Source organism: Mya arenaria, chromosome 1 (genome assembly GCF_026914265.1).
Source record: "Mya arenaria isolate MELC-2E11 chromosome 1, ASM2691426v1".
Taxonomy (NCBI): domain Eukaryota; kingdom Metazoa; phylum Mollusca; class Bivalvia; order Myida; family Myidae; genus Mya; species Mya arenaria.
This window is the reverse complement of record NC_069122.1, coordinates 19,380,033-19,403,705: the sequence shown is the minus strand read 5'-3', so window position 1 is coordinate 19,403,705 and position 23,673 is coordinate 19,380,033. Positions and strand designations below refer to the sequence as shown.

At 34.1% G+C, this 23,673-nt stretch overlaps 1 protein-coding gene across 1 annotated transcript in view; it reads right to left on the bottom strand.

Moving 5' to 3' along the window:
* Positions 1 to 21,150, bottom strand: part of LOC128225318 (uncharacterized) — a 26,510-nt gene extending 5,360 nt beyond the window's left edge. Inside the window, exons 1-4 of the mRNA XM_052935387.1 lie at positions 20,704 to 21,150; positions 20,222 to 20,386; positions 15,006 to 15,768; positions 8,470 to 10,610 (exon numbers count right to left, since the gene is read on the bottom strand). Of these exons, the coding sequence (XP_052791347.1) occupies positions 8,470 to 10,610; positions 15,006 to 15,768; positions 20,222 to 20,386; positions 20,704 to 21,150 (3,516 nt within the window). The remainder of the gene's footprint in view (positions 1 to 8,469; positions 10,611 to 15,005; positions 15,769 to 20,221; positions 20,387 to 20,703) is intronic.
* Between the last annotated feature and the right edge of the window lie 2,523 nt (positions 21,151 to 23,673).

The window sequence follows — 23,673 nt, the reverse complement described above, 5'->3', positions numbered from 1 at the left end:
GGTAAATTAACAATCAATAATAGAAAACAACAAACCTATAAAAGTATTCATGTCCGCAGCATATCCACATGTATACTATTGAAGTGGCATATTATTGATTCTATTTATAGAAGTAATTGACAGAAGAAAATCACATTTTAACTTTCAGTTACTTCCCGTACTCCATTTTCGGTATTGACTTGGTGTCAAAGTTTTAGTAGATAATTTTTAAAGAAAATTATTAATGAACTTTGTCACTTCCAAGCACCTCCTTCGTTGGAAGGATTTAAAATTATAAGTTAAAGTTCAAAATGTAATATAAGTAGATAATCTTACCTATTTTTAAAACGTTTCTTTAAAGTAACTCGCTCTGTAACGCCGCATAACAGCATCCTCTCATAAACGTGTTTTTTCCATTTATGCGGTGATTTTCAACGCATAAACGTTTATGCGGCGACGCTCAACGCATAAACCAGAAATTGCTCATATGGGGCGCAAATGTGCCTTTTTGCCACATAAAGGGGATTAACTTCACCATTTATTATAAAGCTAAAAAATATTTCAACAAAAACGATGGTGATGACGTTGATGATGATGATGATGATGATGATGATGGTTGTGGTGATGATGATGGTGGTAGTGGTTGTGATTGTGGTGATGATGATGGTGGTTGTGATGATGTTGTTGATTATGGTGATGATTAGGATTAGGCCGTTGCATATTACTGTCATTTTAAAGAAAATATGGGAAAAGTTGGCAAGTTGAGCCAAAATAGAAGTTAAAAATAAACCCTTTGAGTGTTCAAACGACTAGTGCATAAAAACACACCCAATGAAAGAAAGAAGTCCATGATGACCCTATTATCAGTTTGAAATGACATTAAAAGTAAAACGTGAAGTTAGCGGCCTAGCGGCCTAGCGGCCCAGCGGCGTGAAGTTAGCGGCCTAGCGTCCTAGCGGCGTGAAGTTAGCGGCCAGGCGGTCTAAAATGCTATCCTATTTCAAAGCATGTATACATGCATTTTCAAAGAAATATTAACTGATTTTTTAAGCACACACTATCACTCTGAGGCGATTATTAACATTTTTTTCAAAAAGTCGACCAAGGAGTCAGCTTTTTAATGCATGTGAACATGCCTCTCCTTCTATTTTTTTTATATATTTTCTATTTTTATGCCCAAATTATCACTCTTAAGCAATTATAAACATTTTTTTCAAAAAAAAAATCAATCGAGATCCTCAGCGGCCTAGTGTGGTGAAATGGTTTCCTATTTCAAAGTATGTATACATGCGTTTTCTTCCAAAACAATGATAAATCTATGGTTTAACAATTTTGCTAAATACAAAAAAATGAAAATGCTGATATTCGCTACAATTGATTTTTAGGCAGCTTGGTCGAGTGCTGGGCGAAATGCAGACATTCGCTAAAGGATGGTCATTTGTGAAAAGAAACCATAAATTTGTCATTTTTTTCAGAAGAAAAGGCATGTATAAATGGTTTATAATAGAAACCGATTTTAGGCCGCTAGGCCGCTAGGCAGCCAGGCCGCAAACTTCACGCCGCTGGGCCGCTAGCCGCCGAACTGCTTAAAAGTGTGCCTTTTTGCCACATAAAAAATCATTTTTATGCGTTGAAAATCACCGCATAAACGAAAAAAAACACGTTGCTGCGGCGATGCTGTTATGCGGCGTTACATTGCTCATGTTTTTCGACAAAAAATCAATTTTCCCTGTAATGCACCTGAAAACACTTATTTTATCAGTATTTTATCCTATCGATAACAATTACACAATTACAAAAAAGTACAGTTATAGCATACAAAATAATTTTGGTTTTAGTGCGGTTCGAACCAAAGCCGGTAAAGTCAAGAATAAAAGTAGAAAACAGCCGGCTAGTCCACACGGCCACCGGAACAGTAACAAATCGGTGGATATGTTGACCTATTAAGGATACATTGATAACATCATGTGATAATATCAATCAACCAATCACGCAACAGCACAGTCGTAATGAATTTTTAACGCAATTGAAATGTGTGGTCTTCAAAGACGATATTTGAGTAAATATCAACATTTGCTTAAGGGTTCTTGCTTTTGGTATTTTTTTTTAAACACGCCTTATGATTTGCCACACTTTATTTCATAATAAAAAAGGCAATTTACAAACAATGCGAGTTACTTTAACTTATTTGTTTTGCTTGTTTAATTGATTCTACGAAAATGTTTATGTCCACTGTATGGATTTTGTTAGTATATGCTTTAGGAACTAACGCATGTTGAACCGTAATTTTCACATAATTTATACGGACCTGTGACATATTCGTACGAATTCTTCACACGTGGACAAATTTGTACGAATAAGTGTTGTGACATATTCATACTACCCTTTTTCACCACCTGTAAGTACCAACGAGTTTCTCAAATTTCGTATATCGCTAGTTTATAAATTTAAGCCTACGGCTGCCGTATTTTTGAGTTAATACCAGTTTACAAGTGTATCCTAAATTAAAAGACACACCTCTATCTAATTAAGAGGTGCACCTCTATACATAGAAATGCAGTTCTAAAAACAAAGGTTTCTCATCTTTTAAACTACAAAATAGAGGTGTACTTCCTTATTTAGAGGTGCGTCTTTATCTTTTAGGTTTAAATTGAAAATGTTTTTGTTTACCTCAAATTAAGAGGTGAACCTCATTATTAGGACCGGTACCTCTAAATATAGAGATGCTCCTCTACTTAGGGGGATAGGGTTAGGGGTACACTTCTCTATGTAAGCTCTGTAACAATGTCTTTTAATAGATGACATGCATCTGTTTTGTCAATTATCTATTAATAACAGTACATAGGTAAAACCTTATGCAGCGGTATGCTTTATACATATTACTGAAGATTAGCTAAGTCATCGTATTTTATAAGGCTTTCAACGCAGACTAATGAAAATAATTTAGAAATATCTTTTTGGATAATGCCATGATCATAAACGCAATTTAAATTCACGATTTCAAAATCAAGGTTTTACAAATTTTACTCCACGATTTCATCATCATGTTTTTATACATTCATGCAAAAATGGGCTCAATCAAAGAAAAAACATTTAAAAAATATATTTCAAAACGGTCAATCTGTGAGAGTGCAGCTTTAACCATAGAACATGGGTTTTGGATGTTGTCGCAATAAGATATAAATTTGATCCAAGTTCCAAGGACATTCTTTGAGTGGTAGAAGATATGGAACGGAAAGCTGAAACCAAGTAAACATTCATGTTGGGAGGACGTTGTGCAACCTAAGGACCCCAACATTAAAACAACGTTGGATTATAGATCGATTTGAAAGAGTATAAGACGTAATGTCTCAATGTCAGGGTAGGATCATAATAAAAAATATATTGAATACCCAACGCGAGTCTAAAACAATTCAAAACAAAATGACAGTATTATATAATATTTCAACGTTGAAAATGCAATTTGGTTTGATTTATAATCAAATTCCAATACCTTAAATTATCGAGTAACTTTAATTGTACATTAACATGCTACTTGGACATAAATTAATGTAATGCTTTTAAAAGTTATCGTAAGACTTAAGATATTTTTGCATTTATTGTATAAGTATTTTACGGGACGTAATAAAACAATTTATTGTATGTTTTCCGGTGGTTTAAAGAGATGTATCAATGAAAAAAAATTAATATTTGACTGTTTCAAACAATATTGTTTACTCTTTTGAAATTTTAGCACGCTCTCAGATCCAATTCAAACTTCAGCGCACACAAGGATGGGACACAATTTCAATGACGTCATTTCCGAAATAACGTTACGTTAAAAAAGTATATTATATGACGTGTAACTCCAATTTTATGCATATAATAAAAAGAAAGTTTTTTTCAGTGTCAGATAGCAATATGTTTCACCTCGTAAACACCATAAGTGAATATTTCATATAATGATGATATTCCTTTTGATGCCCACTCGGTGAAATATACTACGATCTTGCACTGAAACAAAAAATATCCTCTATTTCATCCGTGTTCATATAGTGGTTAAGTGTTTGTTTTAATGTACTATCGTTGTGTATTTCATCCGTGAACACCAAACGTGAAAGTTCACTCGTTGCTACGCCACTCTTGAAATATACTTTTTGGTGCTCACTCGAGTATATTACAATCTAGAACTGAAACAAACAATAATCCTCTATATATTTATACGATAACGTCGTGTCTGAACCAAGTCCAACGTTGATATGACGTCGGACATCTATTTCTAGCATTCCGAGTAACGCGCTGAGACGCAATACTTTTTATTTTTCACTTTATCTACAAATTATTATGATATTTCAATGATGAATTCAATAAACATTTCATTAACACAAAACATAGCTTAAACAACACAAAATAACCCTTAAAGTATGTTAAATGAAAGGAACTTCTTAATGTATGCAGTGAATATAAAATACTGCGCGTCATGCCGTTGGTTAACATCATAGCACGCGCTTTTTGATGAAATATGTACAAATATTCGGTTTTCTGTGTTATTTTTTTCATCAAAAAAAGAAATTTAAGGTATGCTTGAAAATATCAATCATGTGTGTCCGGTCCGGATAGAGAAACCCGAGCCTCAGGCACGCTGTGTAGCGGGTAATTCGGCAAGCCTCGTTACATGGCAACGCAGGTGCCCTTCCGTCTGATTTTTCTATCTTGACCGGAAACACATGACATATTTATATTCATCCGTAAAAGGCGAGGCTCCGACGTTAACCTTAAGTTAAATAATGGTAGGCGACGATTTGAACAATGTCCAACGTCGTCTGAACGTCGGGTTTTGCTATGAACCTGCCACCAAGACTGTACACCTAGGCCAAGTTGTCCATAGGTTATCTTATTATTAAATTGAGAAACTAAATAACTTTATTTGATAATAGTTATTATTGGGTCAACTTTGACCAAACTTAACAGAATTATCAGCTTTAACCATTGGCATCTGTTCTTAAATGGTGATTTTGCCCATGAAATAGTGCGGAAAATTGTTTCTGCATTTCGTCTTGATTTTCTGCACATTTGACTGAAGTTTGAAGAAAATGCTTTAAAGGGTTTAGGATTTGTTTGAGGCAGACACACAATCCTGTTACCTTGAATGGTGACCATGACCTTTTAGTCGGCGAGGCTGAAAAATGAGACATGCGTACCCATAAGGAAACTAAACACCGGTTATCATCTTAGAAATTATGAGTCAACACAAACGACACCATCACTTTACACCCGTAAAGAAAATGACCAAAAGTGCATTGTGACCCTGCCGTTGAAACATAGCTCTGGATCTTGAATGCCACATATTGTATGCGGTTAACTCTTATGGCTAGCTTCTTAAAATTGATTTAGTTATCATAAAGAAATTGACCGGACATAGACTTCGTCGGGCAGACGAACGGAATCGAGCAATCCTATAGTTACTAAATCAAACATGATCGTATATGCATAGAAAACCATTATGTTTTACGTCAAACAGATATCAAGATGTTTAATGTTAAAGGATAATATGTTTATGACCCCCTTTGACCTTGCCTTTCAACCGGTGAGCCTTTTAAGCAACATGGTACTTCTACTATACATATGACGTATCAGGGTCGAAAGGTTATCAAAATTAAAGTGCTAAAGAATTTGCCATTTTTACCCACTGTGACCTTGACTATTGTAATTGAGACGTATTCGTATGAAAAATATTCCTACAAATGTATTTTTTTTCTTTTCTTTCAACATGTGACTTAATCGTTTTTGCTTTGAGTGTTGGTGGGGTGGGGGGTCAACAACTGTTGTTCACAGATGTGAGACATGCGTAATATGTAATTCATAATTGTATGTGTGAAAATACGGTACCTAAATGCATTGTTTAAATAAATGATCAATGATATGGAAAGTGTGATTTTCATTTTTACGATTGAAACTTCTATTTTAATTTTTAAAAAATGGTGTGCAGAATCACTGTTTTTGTAATGAAGAATTTGAATTTATTTTATCTTTTATGAATTTGACAATTTCTACATTGCAATACTCTGTTGGCTGCAAACTGTAGATCATCTAATACTCTCGCATGATTCAAACTTATCTCTTTTGTTTATGAATGTTATGTGCATTGATAATTAACTTACCTAAAAAATGCTTTTTATAATAATAAGTCTTAGGGTAACAAAACATTTCTGTGTGTAGGGCAACCCGAGTTTCTGAGAGCTAGAAATGTTTGAACTTTAACCTCTGTTAAAACGCTTATAGTTGCAGAGGACTTTAATATCAAAAAGTGAGACCGTTACTCCAAACACACATTGTTGTTGAGCCTAATTAAGAGTCAACCTTAAATTAAGTGAGTGAACCCAAATATAACATGATTATCATGGCAACTATCATCAACGTAGTTAAAGACTCTAAAACAATATTATTCAAAGCACAAATGCCAGTAGAATCCGATGACCACCGTGGCTAGAGTCCGTTGTCTAATTAAAAAAGTAATTCTCAGATAAACCAAGATTAAAAAATATTTACTTTAACTTGAAACATGGCCTTTTCAGATGAAACGTATAATATGTCGATATGATTGATTACTCCTAAGATATTGTTTTGTTTATTTTGAAACGATCGTAAAACTACGCATCTTAATTAGGAGTTACGAATTCTTTAAAATAAAGACACATTTTAAAACCTCATCAGATAACTGTAAAAAATAAAAGTTTGCTGAGTTGTATCCACCTTTGTCACGATGTAGTAGAATTCATCCGCAACAACGCCGGATAGAACCCATAAATGCAAAATATTGACGGAAAGAATCGGGTTTGAACTAAAATATGTCTTCTATTTACATTGTTTTTAAATATTAAGCCCATATTGAACCATATTAATAAGAACATTGATTAAGTTTAGCGGTTCTTCAAATAAACAATCGTCCAATGTTTAACATATCGCTTCCTAGCAAATCGTCGAATTCTGATTGCTTAGCTTAGAACTGTGTAATCGCTAACAAACATACATGTATACACAGGTCTTTGTATTATATTAATTTGATCATGATTCTTCTTTAACTATTTCAAATTTTTTTGTGTGTAAAACTTCTTTAAAAAGCCTTCTTCTTCGTCAAACTAGTTAACGTTATCGCTAATTTTTAAACGATATATCTAGATTTATATTAACAAATAAACACTTGGTTTGAACCATTATGCGTTTTGAATGCAGTTTAGTTGCATCAGGTATTACCGAAAATGCAGTTAAAACATGATTGCGATCCTATCATGCGGCCTATTCTGTGTAATTAAATAAAAACAAGATTTTATCGATAAATGCACTGCTTAATTCTTGGGCTGAAATACATTTATTCTATATTATAATAATATACATAAATTGAACAACATTGTATTTTCGTGTAATAGCTCAAAATTACGTCGACAGCAGTAGGCTGGTGTTTTTGTATACTGCTTAGTCATTACGTGCTTAACTGTTTTTATTTTATGTTTTATGAAAATATATACCAACACTGCACTGCACTGATAGTGAAAGCGACAATACTTTGAGTTTGGACAGATGTCGATAAATCACATCAGTTCAACTTTATTTTGATGTCTGTTGTTGTTTTAAACCGATGTTCAATTGATGTAAGGCCGTGTTGCGAAAATGAGGCGGACATTTAATTGATTTTTAATCGATAACGGGCCGTTATTAATAGCGACATGAATAGCAATCTGACTACGGATAGATGTAGATAAAGTAGGTCGGTAGAACATCAGTTTTAAAATCTTAATGATTAAGACTGGCCGGAGAGAGCGTAGCGAACGAACCCTTTTTTATCATAAGATTTTAATTTAGGTCATATTACTGACTTAAAATACAACCTCATTGGCTGACACATTGTCAACGCAAACCCTGATGCAGGTATTGTGTATCGGGTGAGTGGCAATGAGCGGATCTTTGCCCACAGGCCAAAGTTGAAATTATTAATGATAAAGCCTCAAAAACCTTGTATTAAATGGTTGCCTTTTTAAAATTTCATTGGCTGTAAATATAGGCTGTACTCTTAAATCATTATTTAAAATAATAACAAACAAATATATTTACAATTTATATGTACACGTAAATAAGCGCAAAATTATTTTGGTTTGCCTAAAAGATTTGCATGATTGGTTTCTTTTCAAATGTTGTGACAGTGTCCAATAAGTTGACAATAGCGCCATGAAAATCATGATTTGGACCGTGTTGTCTGCATGTTTTAAGTAGGTGAAACGCCTCAAACTGCCTATTTTAAACAAATAAGTTTGGCACTGCGTGCCTCGGCATGTTCTTTCACTGATATAATGGAGAGTTTTCGGCCTTTCACCCTTACATAGTGCTCGCTGTGTCCATTTAAAGTAGTGTTTGTGGACTGGTTTTTCGGTTGCTATACTTAAATTTTGTATTTCATACACAGGAAAGCTGGATTTAATGGTTGGAAATAAGTTTAAACTCTACAGTAGCACTTACCAAATTTGATCTGAGTGAATCGTCGCCTTGTGCTAATAACGCCGCCATCAACCGTGGTGCTCTTTTTTGTGTTTCAAAGTCGACTTTTAACTTGCGAAGATTAAGCATATGTAGATTAACAACGTCGGAAGAAGCAAGTTTCCGTAAGGAAAGCTGGTTCAGGTGCTCTAGGTGTCGAAGGCGCTCAAGGTCGAATTGTGAATCATTTGGTGAACTTTCCCTCCATGTTACTCCTAGTTTTTCAATACACTGAAGTTTTGAGAAAATTTCAACAGCTTGACATTCCCACCCTAAGTTGTACAATTTGAGTGTTTTCAAATATGTTAAATCTGAGGACAGAAATGAGGGTATCAGTTTTTTTGCTGGTTTGTAGTCACTGAATTCTATCTTGCATTCGACTAATCCAATCAAATTCAATTTGTTGATATCTTCATAGGGAACTTCGACTAGAAAAACAAATTTTAGATTATTGCAAGTCTCGAAATCTAAAACAGTTGAATCTTCCTTGTTTTGAAACACAGAATAGCTTTCATGTTCTTCATCTATATATAATGACGAAAGATTGGATATTCTCCCATCTTTCTCCAAGAATTCTTTCAACTTTTGGTTTTGTTTTCTTATCATTTCTTGCTCTTTTTCAGAATTCCATCGTCGCGGTTTAACTAATTTGACATGTTGTAGGCAGAAGTCTGCTGCTGTGTTCCCAGTCATCTCCGCTTCAGTGTAGCCTCGCAGTATCATGTCCTGGAATGACTGTGCTTCCTTGTCTGAATAACCGTCTCTTTCACAGTGTGCAGTAAATATCGTATTTAATGTCTTCGAAAACACTTCAGCAGCTTTTATATTCAGACCGCATAGAAACAGGAATAGCTTGGACAAGCTGAGTACACTTTCTCCCCTGTGAAGTGTATACACTTTCTGAATGTGTTGACAATGTGTTGGCAAATCTGTTCCACAATTCGCTAAATACAATGCTGAAAAGTACTCTTGAAACGTTTTGTGCAAAAAGTGATAAGACGCTGATCTTTCACCTATTTCTTTACTGCATGACAAGATGCCAGAATCAAGAGACCTCTGGTAATTCTCACTCTCCAACGGGATGTTTTTAATACGAAAAACAATCGAGTCATCTTCATTTGTTGAAAACAGCTTATTGAAAGCTAGTTCACTCAAATAATCCAGGAATTCGTTTGGAAGTTTGTTGCCCTCTTGATATTCGTTGTTGATCTTGTCGCACATTTCATACCACCGCTCCTTTATCATTTTACCGTAAACTTTAGAATGAGACATGTTTACCTGTAGCTTGTTTTTGAACCAGAGCCAAACAATATGAACAAGCACGATTGGATTATCCCTGAAATGCCACAGTCCTTTCTCTTTAAGGTCTTCAACGCAAGTATCTGCGCAATGCTTTGATGTATATTTTTTCAACTCCTTAATTATTCTTTTAACAAGATTCTTAGGTGACTGAACGCCCTCCAACTGCACATGGTTTCCAAGCTGTGCTCGGCTTATTTTCAGCTCCGCTAGTTTGTATGGTCGTGTTGTGATCAATGTTGTGCAATACATCCAACTTGTTTCGACATGAGGAATGCGTTCATCAAGTTTACATTTGCTGCAATGTTTCCACTCGTCTAAACCATCAAGCAGGAGAAGACAGCACTCTGATTTCAAATTCTCTGCTAATAGTGTTTCAGAATCTTGATAATCTGAACCAATACGTTTAATCAAATTCTGTGTTATCATTTCTTTGATTGTGCATTCATCATGAACCTCTCGGAGACGCATGTAGAACAAGAACTCGAACTGGCTTAACGGGTTGTCTTTCTTTGTCTCCTCATTTCCGCCATTTTTCAGTTTGCACCAGTCATGGACAATCTTTTTACATAATGCGGTTTTCCCTGTGCCGGCCTCGCCTTGAATGAATATCGATTTAACCATCGTGTCATTGTCACTCAGGAAAATCTCATTCAATTCTGATAATTCTTTATCTATTATTTTACCATCTTTGTCTTTCTTGTTCTTCAATATCAGTTTTGGCTTTTCATAAATGTCTTCTACAGCTGCATCAATGTCCAGTCGTACGTTCATTCTGACAGCAGAAGTTGCTTGGTAATGGTTTAGTAACTGTTTCTGTAAATCTGGAAATTTATCATATATCGTTTAAGGTGTTTCAAACTGTAGAAGTAATACTCAGCAAGGTTGTTTGTATTTGATGTTGTTGTGTTGTTAGTAGGAAATCAAAAGTTAAAGCAACGTTGCTAATTTATATTACTCAGTATAGAAGATAATTGACAACATAGACAACAAATACGGACATAGACAAATCTTGTCGGACGGACCACCATTAATATACAATTGCATAAAAATAGATGTTGAGCAAGGGATTTCATGAAAATTCAATATTTCTTAACAACAGCCTTAAAACTGTTCTCTATAAATCTGTGAGAAGACTGTTTAAAGTGTTTCTGAAATGCAATTTAATGCTTAGAAATCCATATTGTGCAATATCTTATTCCAAATGTGACCTTGGTATTTGTGATAACAGTACAAATCTTATTAAGAACAAATGGAAAAGGAATAATTCTGTGATTTTTCATAAGTATTTAAGCTATGGCTATGACACTTATCATTACTACAAAGTCCCGTGACATTGACCTTTCAGGTAATAGCACGAATTGTATATGCCACATACATTAAAATGCAGCTGACAAAGTTCGTAGATTTTCTTATTGAAATATGTTTAAATATTAAAATAAATGAAAAAAAAATATTGCTATGATATTCATGATTAGATGCAGCGTTGACCCTGATATTTAAGATATGAGCAGGAACGTAATGCACGACGCATACCAACTGTAGTAACCCAACCCATTAATGGTATTTATTTATCTAGATACTTTAAATATCAAATATGATGAAACACATCTGCTTTATGCTTATATATGTATCATATATTTTATAATTCACCACATACATCAGATAAGTATCACCACACTACAGATATGTGTCATAATAGTTGATCATTTCATGTATATTTTAAGAAATCACATTTCACAAAATTACGTAGTTTTTTTTATACTTAAAGTACTATATAACACTATAATATGATACCTAGAATACAGTAATTCTGGTAATTTTATTGCAAAATTTGACAGTTATTTGCAAATTCCAGAAATTCTCATTTTCAATTATTTTGTAAACATTTTACCCTAAAAATCATATTTAACAAAAATAGTGTTTCTTTACTTCAGGTAAATTTTACTGGACTACAATACCTATCAAGAACAGTAATTCTGGTAATTTTCTTGCAAGATTTGACAAAGTTATTGGCAAATTCCTGAAAATCTAATTTTCATTTATTTTTTTAAACATTTCACCTCAAAAATTGTATTTCACAAAATACGGTCTATTATTTATTTGTTCCAACACATTACCCCCAAAAGTCCCATTTTGCACCTTGTGATTATTATATACATTTAGAATAGTAAATGTGATGCCAGATATGACCCAAATCCATCAATTTGAAAACCATTTCGGTGCATTTTTTCCCGATTCATTTTTTTATTTTTCTTGGACTATAAGGCATAAACATGAGCGTGCATAAAATGCTAACCATTGAGCGCAAAGGTATTTCGTTCGGTAGAGGTTTTTCAAAGAATTGATAACCTTTGCTTAAATAATGGACTAATGAATAAAATTCTTTAAATTGAAACAAACGGTTACGAAGGCGTTTTGCTAGTTTCAATATATGTTTACAGGAGAAAATATTTTCATATTTGCTATTTCATCAATTCTTGGTTTACCGCTATGAAATTTCAATCTCAAGTGCGTCTTGTGAAAACGTATTTGGACATATATTTTTCATTCTCTTGTTTTACGAATTTTATTTTAAATGCGTCCAAAACGTCGAATTTTGCGGGAAAAACGCCCTTGTGTTTCGGTGAAAAAAAGTGTGCCATTCTTAAATTTTTGATTTTTAAAAAAATATATTGATGCAAATTTTTATTGCAAATCGCCTGATATCATGATAGATGTACTCTATTGACTTCGTTTTTGCGCAATATCAAATAATCTAACCCCTATACCGGTTCCTTATTCAATAGGTATTGTATTTAAACGTTTAGCATGGTGTTAATCGAAATGTTGTTTATGTTAATAAGATGGTCATGTTAGAAACCTTTATTTAGTGAATACTAATTCATTTAATAAGCTCAATTTTGACGAAAGCTGATGGGTTATAGAATCACACTCTAGTCCGTTTCCTGGGTAGATACCAATCTTGGTGTCCCTTTTTAGAGGCCATGAGAATGTACCCCTAGTGGGGATCGAACCCACAAATAGAAACTTTAGAGAGTTTACTTTGTATAAACCACTGTTAAATTATATGTTATAGTTATTGTTTAATTTTGTTAAATTAATAATTAATATTATTTTCTTCACATTAAATAGTTTCTATGAGCGCATTTTGTTTATGGCTGTTATAACTCACGTACAAACACGCAGGTACACTAAAAGGCAGACAGACTGAATATATCGCTGAAAGATGTTTCATGAACTTGCGTGTAGGCGTAAGAGTGTTTCAGTACGGGATAATATCAGGAAAATACCATAACAAGGTATGCGTGACAACAACCTTTTTTACTGCACTAATACTACTTTAGGATAATCATTTTGACCATTTTGGAATATGTCTTTTATCTTATTGTGCGTGTTTTACGTGCTTGAGTGCATGTGAGTGCATGTGTGTGAACTATAACAACCATTAACGAGATGTGCTTATACTGACAACTGACCCTCTTTAAAAGTTGATCAAGGGTTATATTCAACACCAAACCAAGTCAATGATATGATTATACTTAATTGATTTTTTTTTAATTCTATATGTTATTTCATACAACGATAACCGAATGGCTACACCTAACTTATAAAACTGACGTCTATATTCGCATGCAAGGTACTTATAAGGTGAGGATCCAGGACTTGCCGTTAAAGGGGGTATTATTCAGTGGTCAATCTTTTGACATTCGCCGCTCCCTCAAAAAACTGAAATAAATGTTGACGGGGGAGAAGGGTGGAGGGGGGGGGGGTGTAAACCTCAACGAACATTGTAAAACTTTCTAGTCCGTAATGGTGCATTTAAGCGTATTTTATTCATTTTTCTCCGATACTGACATAAACAGTACACTTGGACGATTTTAAAGGGGGGGGGGGGCGGGTCTTCCACCGCTTGGATCCGTTTTTGTACATGTATTACAATGCAGATTACTGTCGATTATCAGAGTTTCTAATCTTATCATTTAATTAACATAAACAATAGTTCGATTAGCGACATGCTAAACGCTTTAATACAATACTTATTCAATAAGAAACGGTAAAGTGGTTAGATTATTTGATATTGCGCTAAAAACAAAGTCGGTTAAGAGCACTTTTCTTGATATCAGGGGATTTGTAATAAAACGTTTTTTTTTTAAAGATATTTAAAAAAAAATCAAAAATTAAACGAACAATTTTTAGAAAAAACAAATAGAATGGCACACTTTTTTGAAGCGAAACACGACGCCGTTTTCCCCCGCAAAAATTGACGTTTTAGACGCATTTAAAAATAAAATACATAAAACAAAAGAAAGAAAAATACATGTCCGTGAACGTTTTTAAAAGATGCGCTTGAGATTGAAACTTCTTGCGGTAAACGAAGAATTGGTGAAAATATCGATAATTGTAGTTGGAACGCAAAACAATCACAGACATTTCAATATTGACGTCAGTGTTTTATTTTCAAGACTCGTTGTTTCAAAACTGTTTCGAATATTGATAAGGTAATAACAGTCCCTAATTGTGCATATGCTGTTTTATTTGTATACCATTTTTCAGACATAAACTAAAAAAGCGCTCAGGGTCGCGTTCAAGTTTAATAGCTAGAAACGCAAATGTATTAAATGATGGTGGGTGTGAAAAGATTTACTGTGATCTCCTTTCATCTTATAAGGTAGAAAAACTTTGTTTCCAGCTGCACCTTTCCTCCAAATTAAACTCGGTATGCTTCATAAGAACCATTGTTTTCGACAATTATCCATCCTTTTGGTATATTAAAGCATTTGTATTACTTGTGCAAAATATTATTTGCGAGCAAGAGTGCATCTTTACCAACTATGTGAAGTGACCATTGTTACAGGATATTTCGTTTCGCATATTTTTTTGGCATGATCTAAGAAAAAATTGCAAGCATTTGATTTATTGATGCTATTATTTTTTAATCAATCTTAATGCTGACTGACTTCATTCAGTGTAATAAAACTTGGAGCTAAGGATGGGGAATATATTAAAAAGTATAAGACTATGATTACACGTTTTTATGACGACCAGTTTCAGTATCGCTCGGTGTATAAACATGATTACTTTTCATACCGAACTCCAACGAGCTTGATATATAACGTCTTTGTTATAATATCCCCTATGAATTTGATTCGAATTCGATTTAATGCCATTCAATTGCTTAAAGCATCTTTAGAGATTGCTAGTTTCAAAGGTCCTACCTGACTTGTCTTTCGTTAATTTGGACTGCCTGTGTTTTTTGTCTTCATTAGTGATCGTTCGTCTTTTACAGCTAATAAATTCGCTCAGTTCGTTTTTACCGCTCTCAACGATGTCTTTAAGCTCTTCTTTTCCGCACAATGTCGTTTCTAATATTTCGTTTCTACCATCCGCAGTTGCATCCTCAACTTGTCTTGTTCCACTTTCACAGAGTTCAGCGAGTTTCCGTTTTCCGACCAAAGTCGTTTCAAGTATTTCATCCCGTCCTGTCACAGCTGAATCTTCAAGTGTTTGTTTTCCTCTGCAAGTCGTTATATCAAGTTCCCGTATTCCGACCATTGTCGTTTCAAGTATTTCATTCTGTCCCGTCACAGTTGAATCTTCAAGTGTTTGTTTTCCTCTACACGTCGTTATATCAAGTTTCCGTTTTCCATCGAAAGTGGTTTCTTCAAGTTTACATATGCCTTCTTCGGTTGTCTCAATTAGAATATTCTTGGCATCGTTCATGCAAGAATCCAATTGTGCAAGAGCATTTTCAAAAGTTTTCTTCAGCTCGTTCATGGCGCTTTCACCTCGTTCCTGTAAGCTGGACATTAAGACATCGCCGAGTTTCTTAATGTCTTCCTTTATCGCACTTGCTTGTTCGATACATTCGCCTTCTTTAGCAGAAGCAAGTTTCGTAATTTCTTGGATGCCTCTGATTGCGCTATCCTCGATGATATGTTTCAACAAGTCCGAGTTGGGATTTTCAAATTGTGTCTTTAACTGAAAGTAAAATAAAGTATACTATAAGTCACACACACACACACACACACACACACACACACGAACACACACACAGCACACGCACACACATACGTTCTTTCAAAAAAAAAAATGGCGATGTTTTTTCGGCATATATAGCACAAGTCATGTAAAGTTAATGTTACAATGTGTAACGAACTGATACATTCATACGATTCCGATGTGTGGATTTTGGGAATTTATAGCTCATGCGGAACAGGGCGAAACACAAAGTGGACATTTTCTTGCCTACGGTGCTAGAAGTAACAAAAAGGTAACTAGGTTGTGTTAGGTATTGCTCCCTATAACATGCATATGATTTGCTGACAGGATGTAACTTAGCACTAATTTAGCACTATTCAATTTATTTTCCGCTGTAACTCATTGACATCAAGATAACAAGAGTGTAGCGCACGGTAACACGCATAGATCTCCGAATTGTAAATCGACATGTATTACCCTGTTAAATTCTATATTGTAACAGGGTGTAAAAAATAAAAAAAACGTCCGATTTTGTGCTGACTTGCAATTGCTACTCGTAGCAAGCGTACAAGGGTATAACAACATTTTATTTGATCGCGACGTTTTTCTTTTGAATGGATATAAAATGTTGTAACAAGCCAAGAAGCCCTATATTTTGAGTTTTAGCAACATGTAACACCCTGTTACACCCCCTTGCATGGTGTAATACTCTGGAAAATCTACTTTTTTCTTTTGTACTGTAACTGATGTAACCTAAATTTAACAAGGGTTTAACACCATGACACATCCTGTAACAAGCGTAGAAGACTAATATTTAGAGTATTTTAACATGTCAAACCCAGTTATACCCACTATTGTGCTACGGTGAAACAGGGTGAAATTATCTTGAAAAAACCCCACACACGTTCGATTTGTGATGGTTTCTGCGATTGTTACACGTAACAATGTGTAAAGGGTGTTAACAAAATTAAGATTCGTCTGATGAAATGTAAAAGGTCAGTTTTAGAACAAATAAAGTTTGCAGGATTTGTGAATTTCGCTTTTCAAACCTGTATGTGATGTTTTGTTTACCCTGTCAAAATTATGTGGAATGTTTTGAACACCTTGTCAAAAAAGTCATTGGATGTTTTTTTCATAGGATTGTATGTCTTACGTTCGTAACACCATGTAACAGGCATAGAAGCCCGCTTTTTTTGAGAATGTTCGACAGGATACCCCATAGTTTACCAATGTGTAATGATTTGGATATAGGAAAACCCTCAGAATTATGAAGTTACAAATATTAATAGGTTACAAGTAAGTTTTTGAACATCTTAAAATGTTTTATTCTTCTGTGGAATATCATCGGGTTTCGCGGTTATATTGGTAACGTCAGTTAAAATTAGATATGATTAGACGTCAAAATCTAGTTTAAAAGTCGGCATCTAATTTATGCGGTTACATTAATGACAATGAGTTACTCCAATATTTGAAAAAGCATGTTTTCCTTTTTTGAAAACTTGGTTTCGTGGTTACATTGGTTACATTAGTTACAACGACTTTTCCTGCGGACACAGTTATATGGTCACCTGAGAAACAATGGGTTGGATGTGTGTGTTTTTGAATATCTTAACTTTGTTGTAACATGCACCATACGTAAACTTGTTTGTGCCATGCACCATATGTAAATAATATGTACCATTTGAAAAATGGTTTGTGCCATGCACCATATGTAAATAATATGCACCATATGAAAAATGGTTTGTGCCATGCACCATATGTAAATAATATGCTCCATATGAAAAATGGTTTGTGCCATGCACCATATGTAAATAATATGCACCATATGAAAAATGGTTTGTGCCATGCACCATATGTAAATAATATGCACCATATGTAAACTTGCTTGTGCACCATATGTAGATTATATGCGCCATATGTTAACTTGTTTGTGCCTTGCACCATATGTAAAACGATGCCGCACAATATATAATTTAGAATATATAACCTTCATAGCATCTTCAACAGCGGAGATGGAAGGCGCCTTAAGACGGATGGGTAAGAAATTAATGCGATGGCTCTTATTATGTGAAATACAATTAACCCTAAAAGAAGAGGCTCACCCGTTGGAAATTATATGGTCCGATGAAAAAGCATTTATCGGAAACACAGTGTTTTGCTACTTCAAGTGTTTTACGTACTAGAGTAGAATTGTCAGATGCACAATGGTTAACCTCAGTAAAATATCAATGATGTTGCACCAAATTCAATCATTTTCATAATTCGCGGTTATTAATCATTACCTTACCAATAATGATCCACATGCTATAAATTGTATATCAGTATCAATTTTTTGAAATCAGTTCATGCCATTTGTTCATGTTTAAAGGAACAATGCGATGAGGTCGAGACTAACATTTTATGATTATTTGATGAAAAAGAACATTAATATATCTACATCCTCTAAAATGTAATTTCACCATTCCATACCAAAGAATGACTTGTTTGTACTTTAAATAAAACAGGGCATTAATAAATGACCTTATTGTTACGCCGAAACTTATTTAATGAAAATTTGAAAGGTCGGACATGTTAGTCAAACACTTACAGGTAATCATTAAATACGTGTTTTCTTAGATTAAGAGTTTGTGTTATGATACATATGTATTCAGTCATCCTTCACTGTCAGAGACCAGTCTGATACGCTAAAAAACATGTCTCTTTCCAGGTAAAGAGTGAAGACCACGCTAGGTTGTCGACACCTTTTAGGCGTGAGTTGGGTAAATATTAACATCAGTAATAGTGCTTAGTGTTATGTGAATTTTCCGGGAAGTTTGTATCACGTTTTATAACGACAAACAGATCAAAAAGATATTTGAACGATCATATTACATCATATTTATGTTCGACCAGTTGATTTTTTTTCTGTAATATTTTTTGTTTGAATGCAAATATTGGAACATACAGCTTCAAAGTTCAAGAAAAAGTTCCAAGAACAGGAAATTTCAAAATATTTATTTTTGGCAACATTTTCTGATTCAAAAGTGACGTGCTTAGTTTTAATCAAGGGGGGTTACTACAATGGATTATTAAAGTTAATATTTTCACTCCTTAGTCTACTGTGAAGATATAAAATTGATATCGGTAGCTCATAGCAAACAAAATGGGCATTGTATGCGATTTACATGATGAAACACCGTTAATACGTTGATGTTACATATGTTCCGATTTCGAAAAAAAAGAAGTGATAAAATAAATCAAGGATCAGCTTGTAACAAATTCCGACATTAGCACCCCAGGTTTTGGGTTAGTTGCACCAACATCGTGCTCTAGTTGTGACATGTTTATTAAAAGCAAAGCAATCTTTAAAAATGTGTCTAGGACAATATAGATCAAGATTTATCTGCCAGCCTTCGTATGTCAATGTTATGTCCGTTTGTCTATCTGTCTGATTGTCAGAATTTTCGCCTTAACTTATAAGCAGCGAAAGCAAAAATATGTTCTTATTTTAAATGCTTTTACATGCATTTTTCGTAACATATATGTATTTTCAGTTAGAAACTGAATTTTGTAATAATCCCCAGTTAGTTTGGAATATGGCATATAATGTAATGAAAAAGCTACGTTTGTTTGTTCGGAAATTAAACATACGGTGTTTTTTGGCCTTGCATATTCTTAAAAAGAGTAGAATAAAATATCATATTTTAGTTACACTTTGCTTGTATCGATTTATTACCCTGACACAACTCATGCATGTCTTGTATGTTATGTATTTTGGGCCAGTGGCCTTTAAATACTCAATAAACTGTTGACTTGAAAAAAAGTAGTTAGCGAACCCAAGTGTCGTATACTTTCTAATTATCTATTTAGTATATATATCACTATTTTTTCCGTCTGTACATACTTTTACTTTGTTGCTTTTTAAAATATGTCCTTCCTCTCCGTCACCATTTATTTTTTTGTCAAATATTTTTATACTTGTCGCTATTTAATCCGTCTTAAAATAAATCTCATTCGCTATTCCGTCCTAGTCTATCTTTTTATATTTGGTGACACAATTGTGTCCGTTCGTCAATTATAAAATGCATTTCCGTTACTATTCCATCGACCTGTCCACCTTTCTTCTCTTGACCAAATTGTGTCCATCCGTCTACTTTAATAATATATGTATCGCGGTCGCTATGATCCGTATAAATTATTTTACTTAAATAGGTCTTCAGTTGGTCCATTTTACTTATTTATTTTTGTCGATATAGTTTTCATCAGTTTACCCTATTTATGTATGTCATATGTCATCGTATATCTGCGTTGTTTTATATATCTATCTATATTTTAGTTTCTCTGTAACTATTCTATCCGTCTGTCATACTTATTTCTCTCTGTCGCTTTTGTCTTCAACTGTCTATCATATATCTCTCTGTCAATATCGTTCTGACTTCCTATCTATCATGCAGTTTTTATTATTTTCCTTTACCTCATCCAGCTGTTTCTTCGCTTCTAGTATCTCTGGATCGCCGTGGAAATCTGGATCGTTGAGCAGCGCAATCATGCTGTCTATGCACTCAGTGGTGGCCTGGTCTGTCAGAGCACTTGAGCAAAGGTCTGGCATATGCCGGATCATGTTGACGTACTTCCGAGCCTGGAATTTAAATGTGGTTTGATAATAACACATTATACCAAATGCTTACTCTCATCCGAGCATGACAAAACATACACAATTTAGATTTTCATATGCGTTTTATTTGATTACGAGGTGAATCCTCGTTGATAGCCTGCACTACTTGCTACATATTGTATTTGTGTGAAAGGTATTCCGAAAAACTAACAACATAATTATTATTATTAAGCGAACGATTAAGCTTTAGTTCATGCGGAAAATATCTTTCAAATTTAATTTAATCAAAGCCGTTGATGTTTAATTGTCTTTCGAACTTGATGGAGAAAGCCTATAATTACCTCGTCAGATAGTGTTTCCACAGTTGGTGTGAATTGCCCACAGTTATATATGAAGGCTGCCAGCCCGTTGAAGTCAATTTCATCAAACGACGATTTGTCATCATACCCTGCTGGTTGCATGAATAACTTGGCGAGAGCAAACGCTGAGTCTCGCCATGTGTCAGTCGAAGCGTTTCTCCAGGACGGTTTCTTTCTTTTGTGTATGGTCTTGATTTCAATTCGAAGTTTTTCATGATATCGACAAGGTATTGGTAGCCGGTCAGATATAGGACTGTGGTCTGATGAACAAGTCTGCTCACTTGATGCCTTCCTACGTACATAATTGTGCAGATGTTCAGCCTTTGACTTTACTGAAGGCAGGAGAGCTCTCCTCGTAACGAAGACGGCCCTCCATTGATTGAACCAATTCTTGGACTCTGGGCTGTCGATAGTCCTAGTTGCCGCCATCTTTGATCAGCCTAATGCAGATATTAAACATAAAGAGAAATTAATACGTATATTGTTAAGTGTTTTAAAACCTACATGTATTAAGAAAATTCAACTTTTTATAAACACATGCCTGGGTACTTGAGATAATAATAATATTAATAATAATAATAATAATAATAATAGTAATAATAATAATAATCATAATCATAATAATAATAATAATCATAATCATAATTATAATAATAATAATAATAATAATAATAATAATAATAATAATAATAATAATAATAATAAAATAGTTATTATAAAAATAATATCTTTATCTAGAGAAGGTCTAGACACATTATGACATAAGTACAGGTTCAACCATAACAACATCATATTTACAATGTGGCCTTCTATAAAGAAAAACAAACAAACAAAAAAAAAGCATTTGCTAAATCATAAAACATCTGCATCGCACTTAAACATTCGTATACAAGAACTATTGATGTTTTGAATATAATTATTCTATACAAATCATGTTTAATTAACAAAATAAGATAAGTTTTATTTCATTGCTAAAAATACAAATATTTGTTTTAATATGCTTATTATTTTAATATGAATTCAATTGCTGGTCAGCAGTTGATCAAAACACTCACTAACGTAACATATGTCATGCCTTATGTAAAATATCATTATTATATCATTTTATTGATAGAGTTATGGCCCTATAAAAAATATGAAAGCTGAACAAAAATGTAGAAAAAAAAATAAATTTGAAATCGGGCCTTGCACAATATTCCAGACATTTTCTCTGTAACTATTGGTCCAGCTGGAATGAAACAGTACAGCTACATGCAGTAAGGTGCAGCTTCACACAGTAAGGTGCCGAGTTGTGCATATCCTTGTGTCATATAGATGCTACAACTTTTACTTCTTTTGTCTGATTTTTTTGTCTTCATTGTATTGGTTAAAATAGGACGTAGTTTTGACACCATTTGTAAACAGATTTTTAAGTGCTTCACACATTTGTTCTACAGGCCACATTCTAAAAGAAAACTATATAAAAATTGAAGCAAATATTGGTATAACATTCCAGATATTCAATAAAAGGCCATAGAATATATTTTCGTTGTGATAAGATGCATGTAAACACTGCCATGTTTTTTTGGTGTCAATTTATATCAAATTGTAAAAGTGTTACATGCGCATTACATGAAATACTTTTTTAATTTCGTAAATAAGTTTGTAACTTATAAAACCATTGGAAGTTTCACATGTCATTACTTTTTTGTCCACTACTTTGTGAAGATGAATCATATTTCTTGCAAACCTTAAAGAGGTATAGCACTGGTTTTGTAACAACCCTCTTGTTGTGCTTGTGCGATGCCTAACAATTGGGCAATGCCACGCGTGTTAGGTAGTGGTTTCATGGGGATAATTTTATGGAAGGATAACTCGAATGGTAATCCGCTTGTTTGGCCTTAAAGTAGGATGATTGGACGCAATGAGCTCCTCAAAGGTTTGCTGTGATGCACATTATTGTCAATAAGACAGCAGCAATATTCAATGAGATTATCGTGCATCAACTCTCGCGGATTACTGTTCACCATACCCACAATGATAGACAAACATTAATACAACTCCAACTACAGGACCAATAATGTATGCATCATTCGTGCACATACATGATACATAAACCACATACATACAAAACCAGCATCGAAATCCAAGTTACTAAGGATGCACTTTAATCAGTTTCATTGTGTCAAGATGTCTCGGATGCTACTATATTTGTTAATTGAAAGTTCGGAAACGTCCAATCCGAAGCGCGAATAGCTCGCACGTTGTTTAAATATATAATACAAGAGTTATTTAATAAAGCATTTTAAAACTGTTCTTTAACGTAAATGGAAAAAAATGCTACGCAGTGCATAATATAACTACATGTAAATGTTAACATCATGTACATTGTATCTTCATTTACTTGCATATTGATAGAATAATCTATGTTTAACTATTTGCACCACTTCATACACGGACACCAGTACTTTCAGTTGAATGACATACACAGTCGCCTGCCGAGTACCTTCAGTGGTATAACATACACGGACACCATCTGCCGAGTAATGTCAGTGGTATAACATAAACTGACACAATCAACATAGTACTTTCAGTTGTTTGACATAGACTGTCACAATCTGCCGAGTACTTTCAGTGGTATAACATACACTGTCATAATCTGCGTAGTACTTTCAGTGCTATGACGTACACTGTCACAATCTGCCGAGTAACTTTCAATGGTAATACATACACTGCCACAATCTGCCGAGTAATATCAGTGGTATAACATACACTGTCACAATCTGCCGAGTACTTTCAGTGGTATGACATACACTGTCACAATCTGCCGAGTACTTTCAGTGGAATGATATACATTGTCACAATCTGCCGAGTGCTATCAGTGGTATGACATACAATGTCACAATCTGCCGAGTACTATCAGTGGTATGACATACACTGTCACAATATGCCGAGTACTATCAGTGGTAAGAC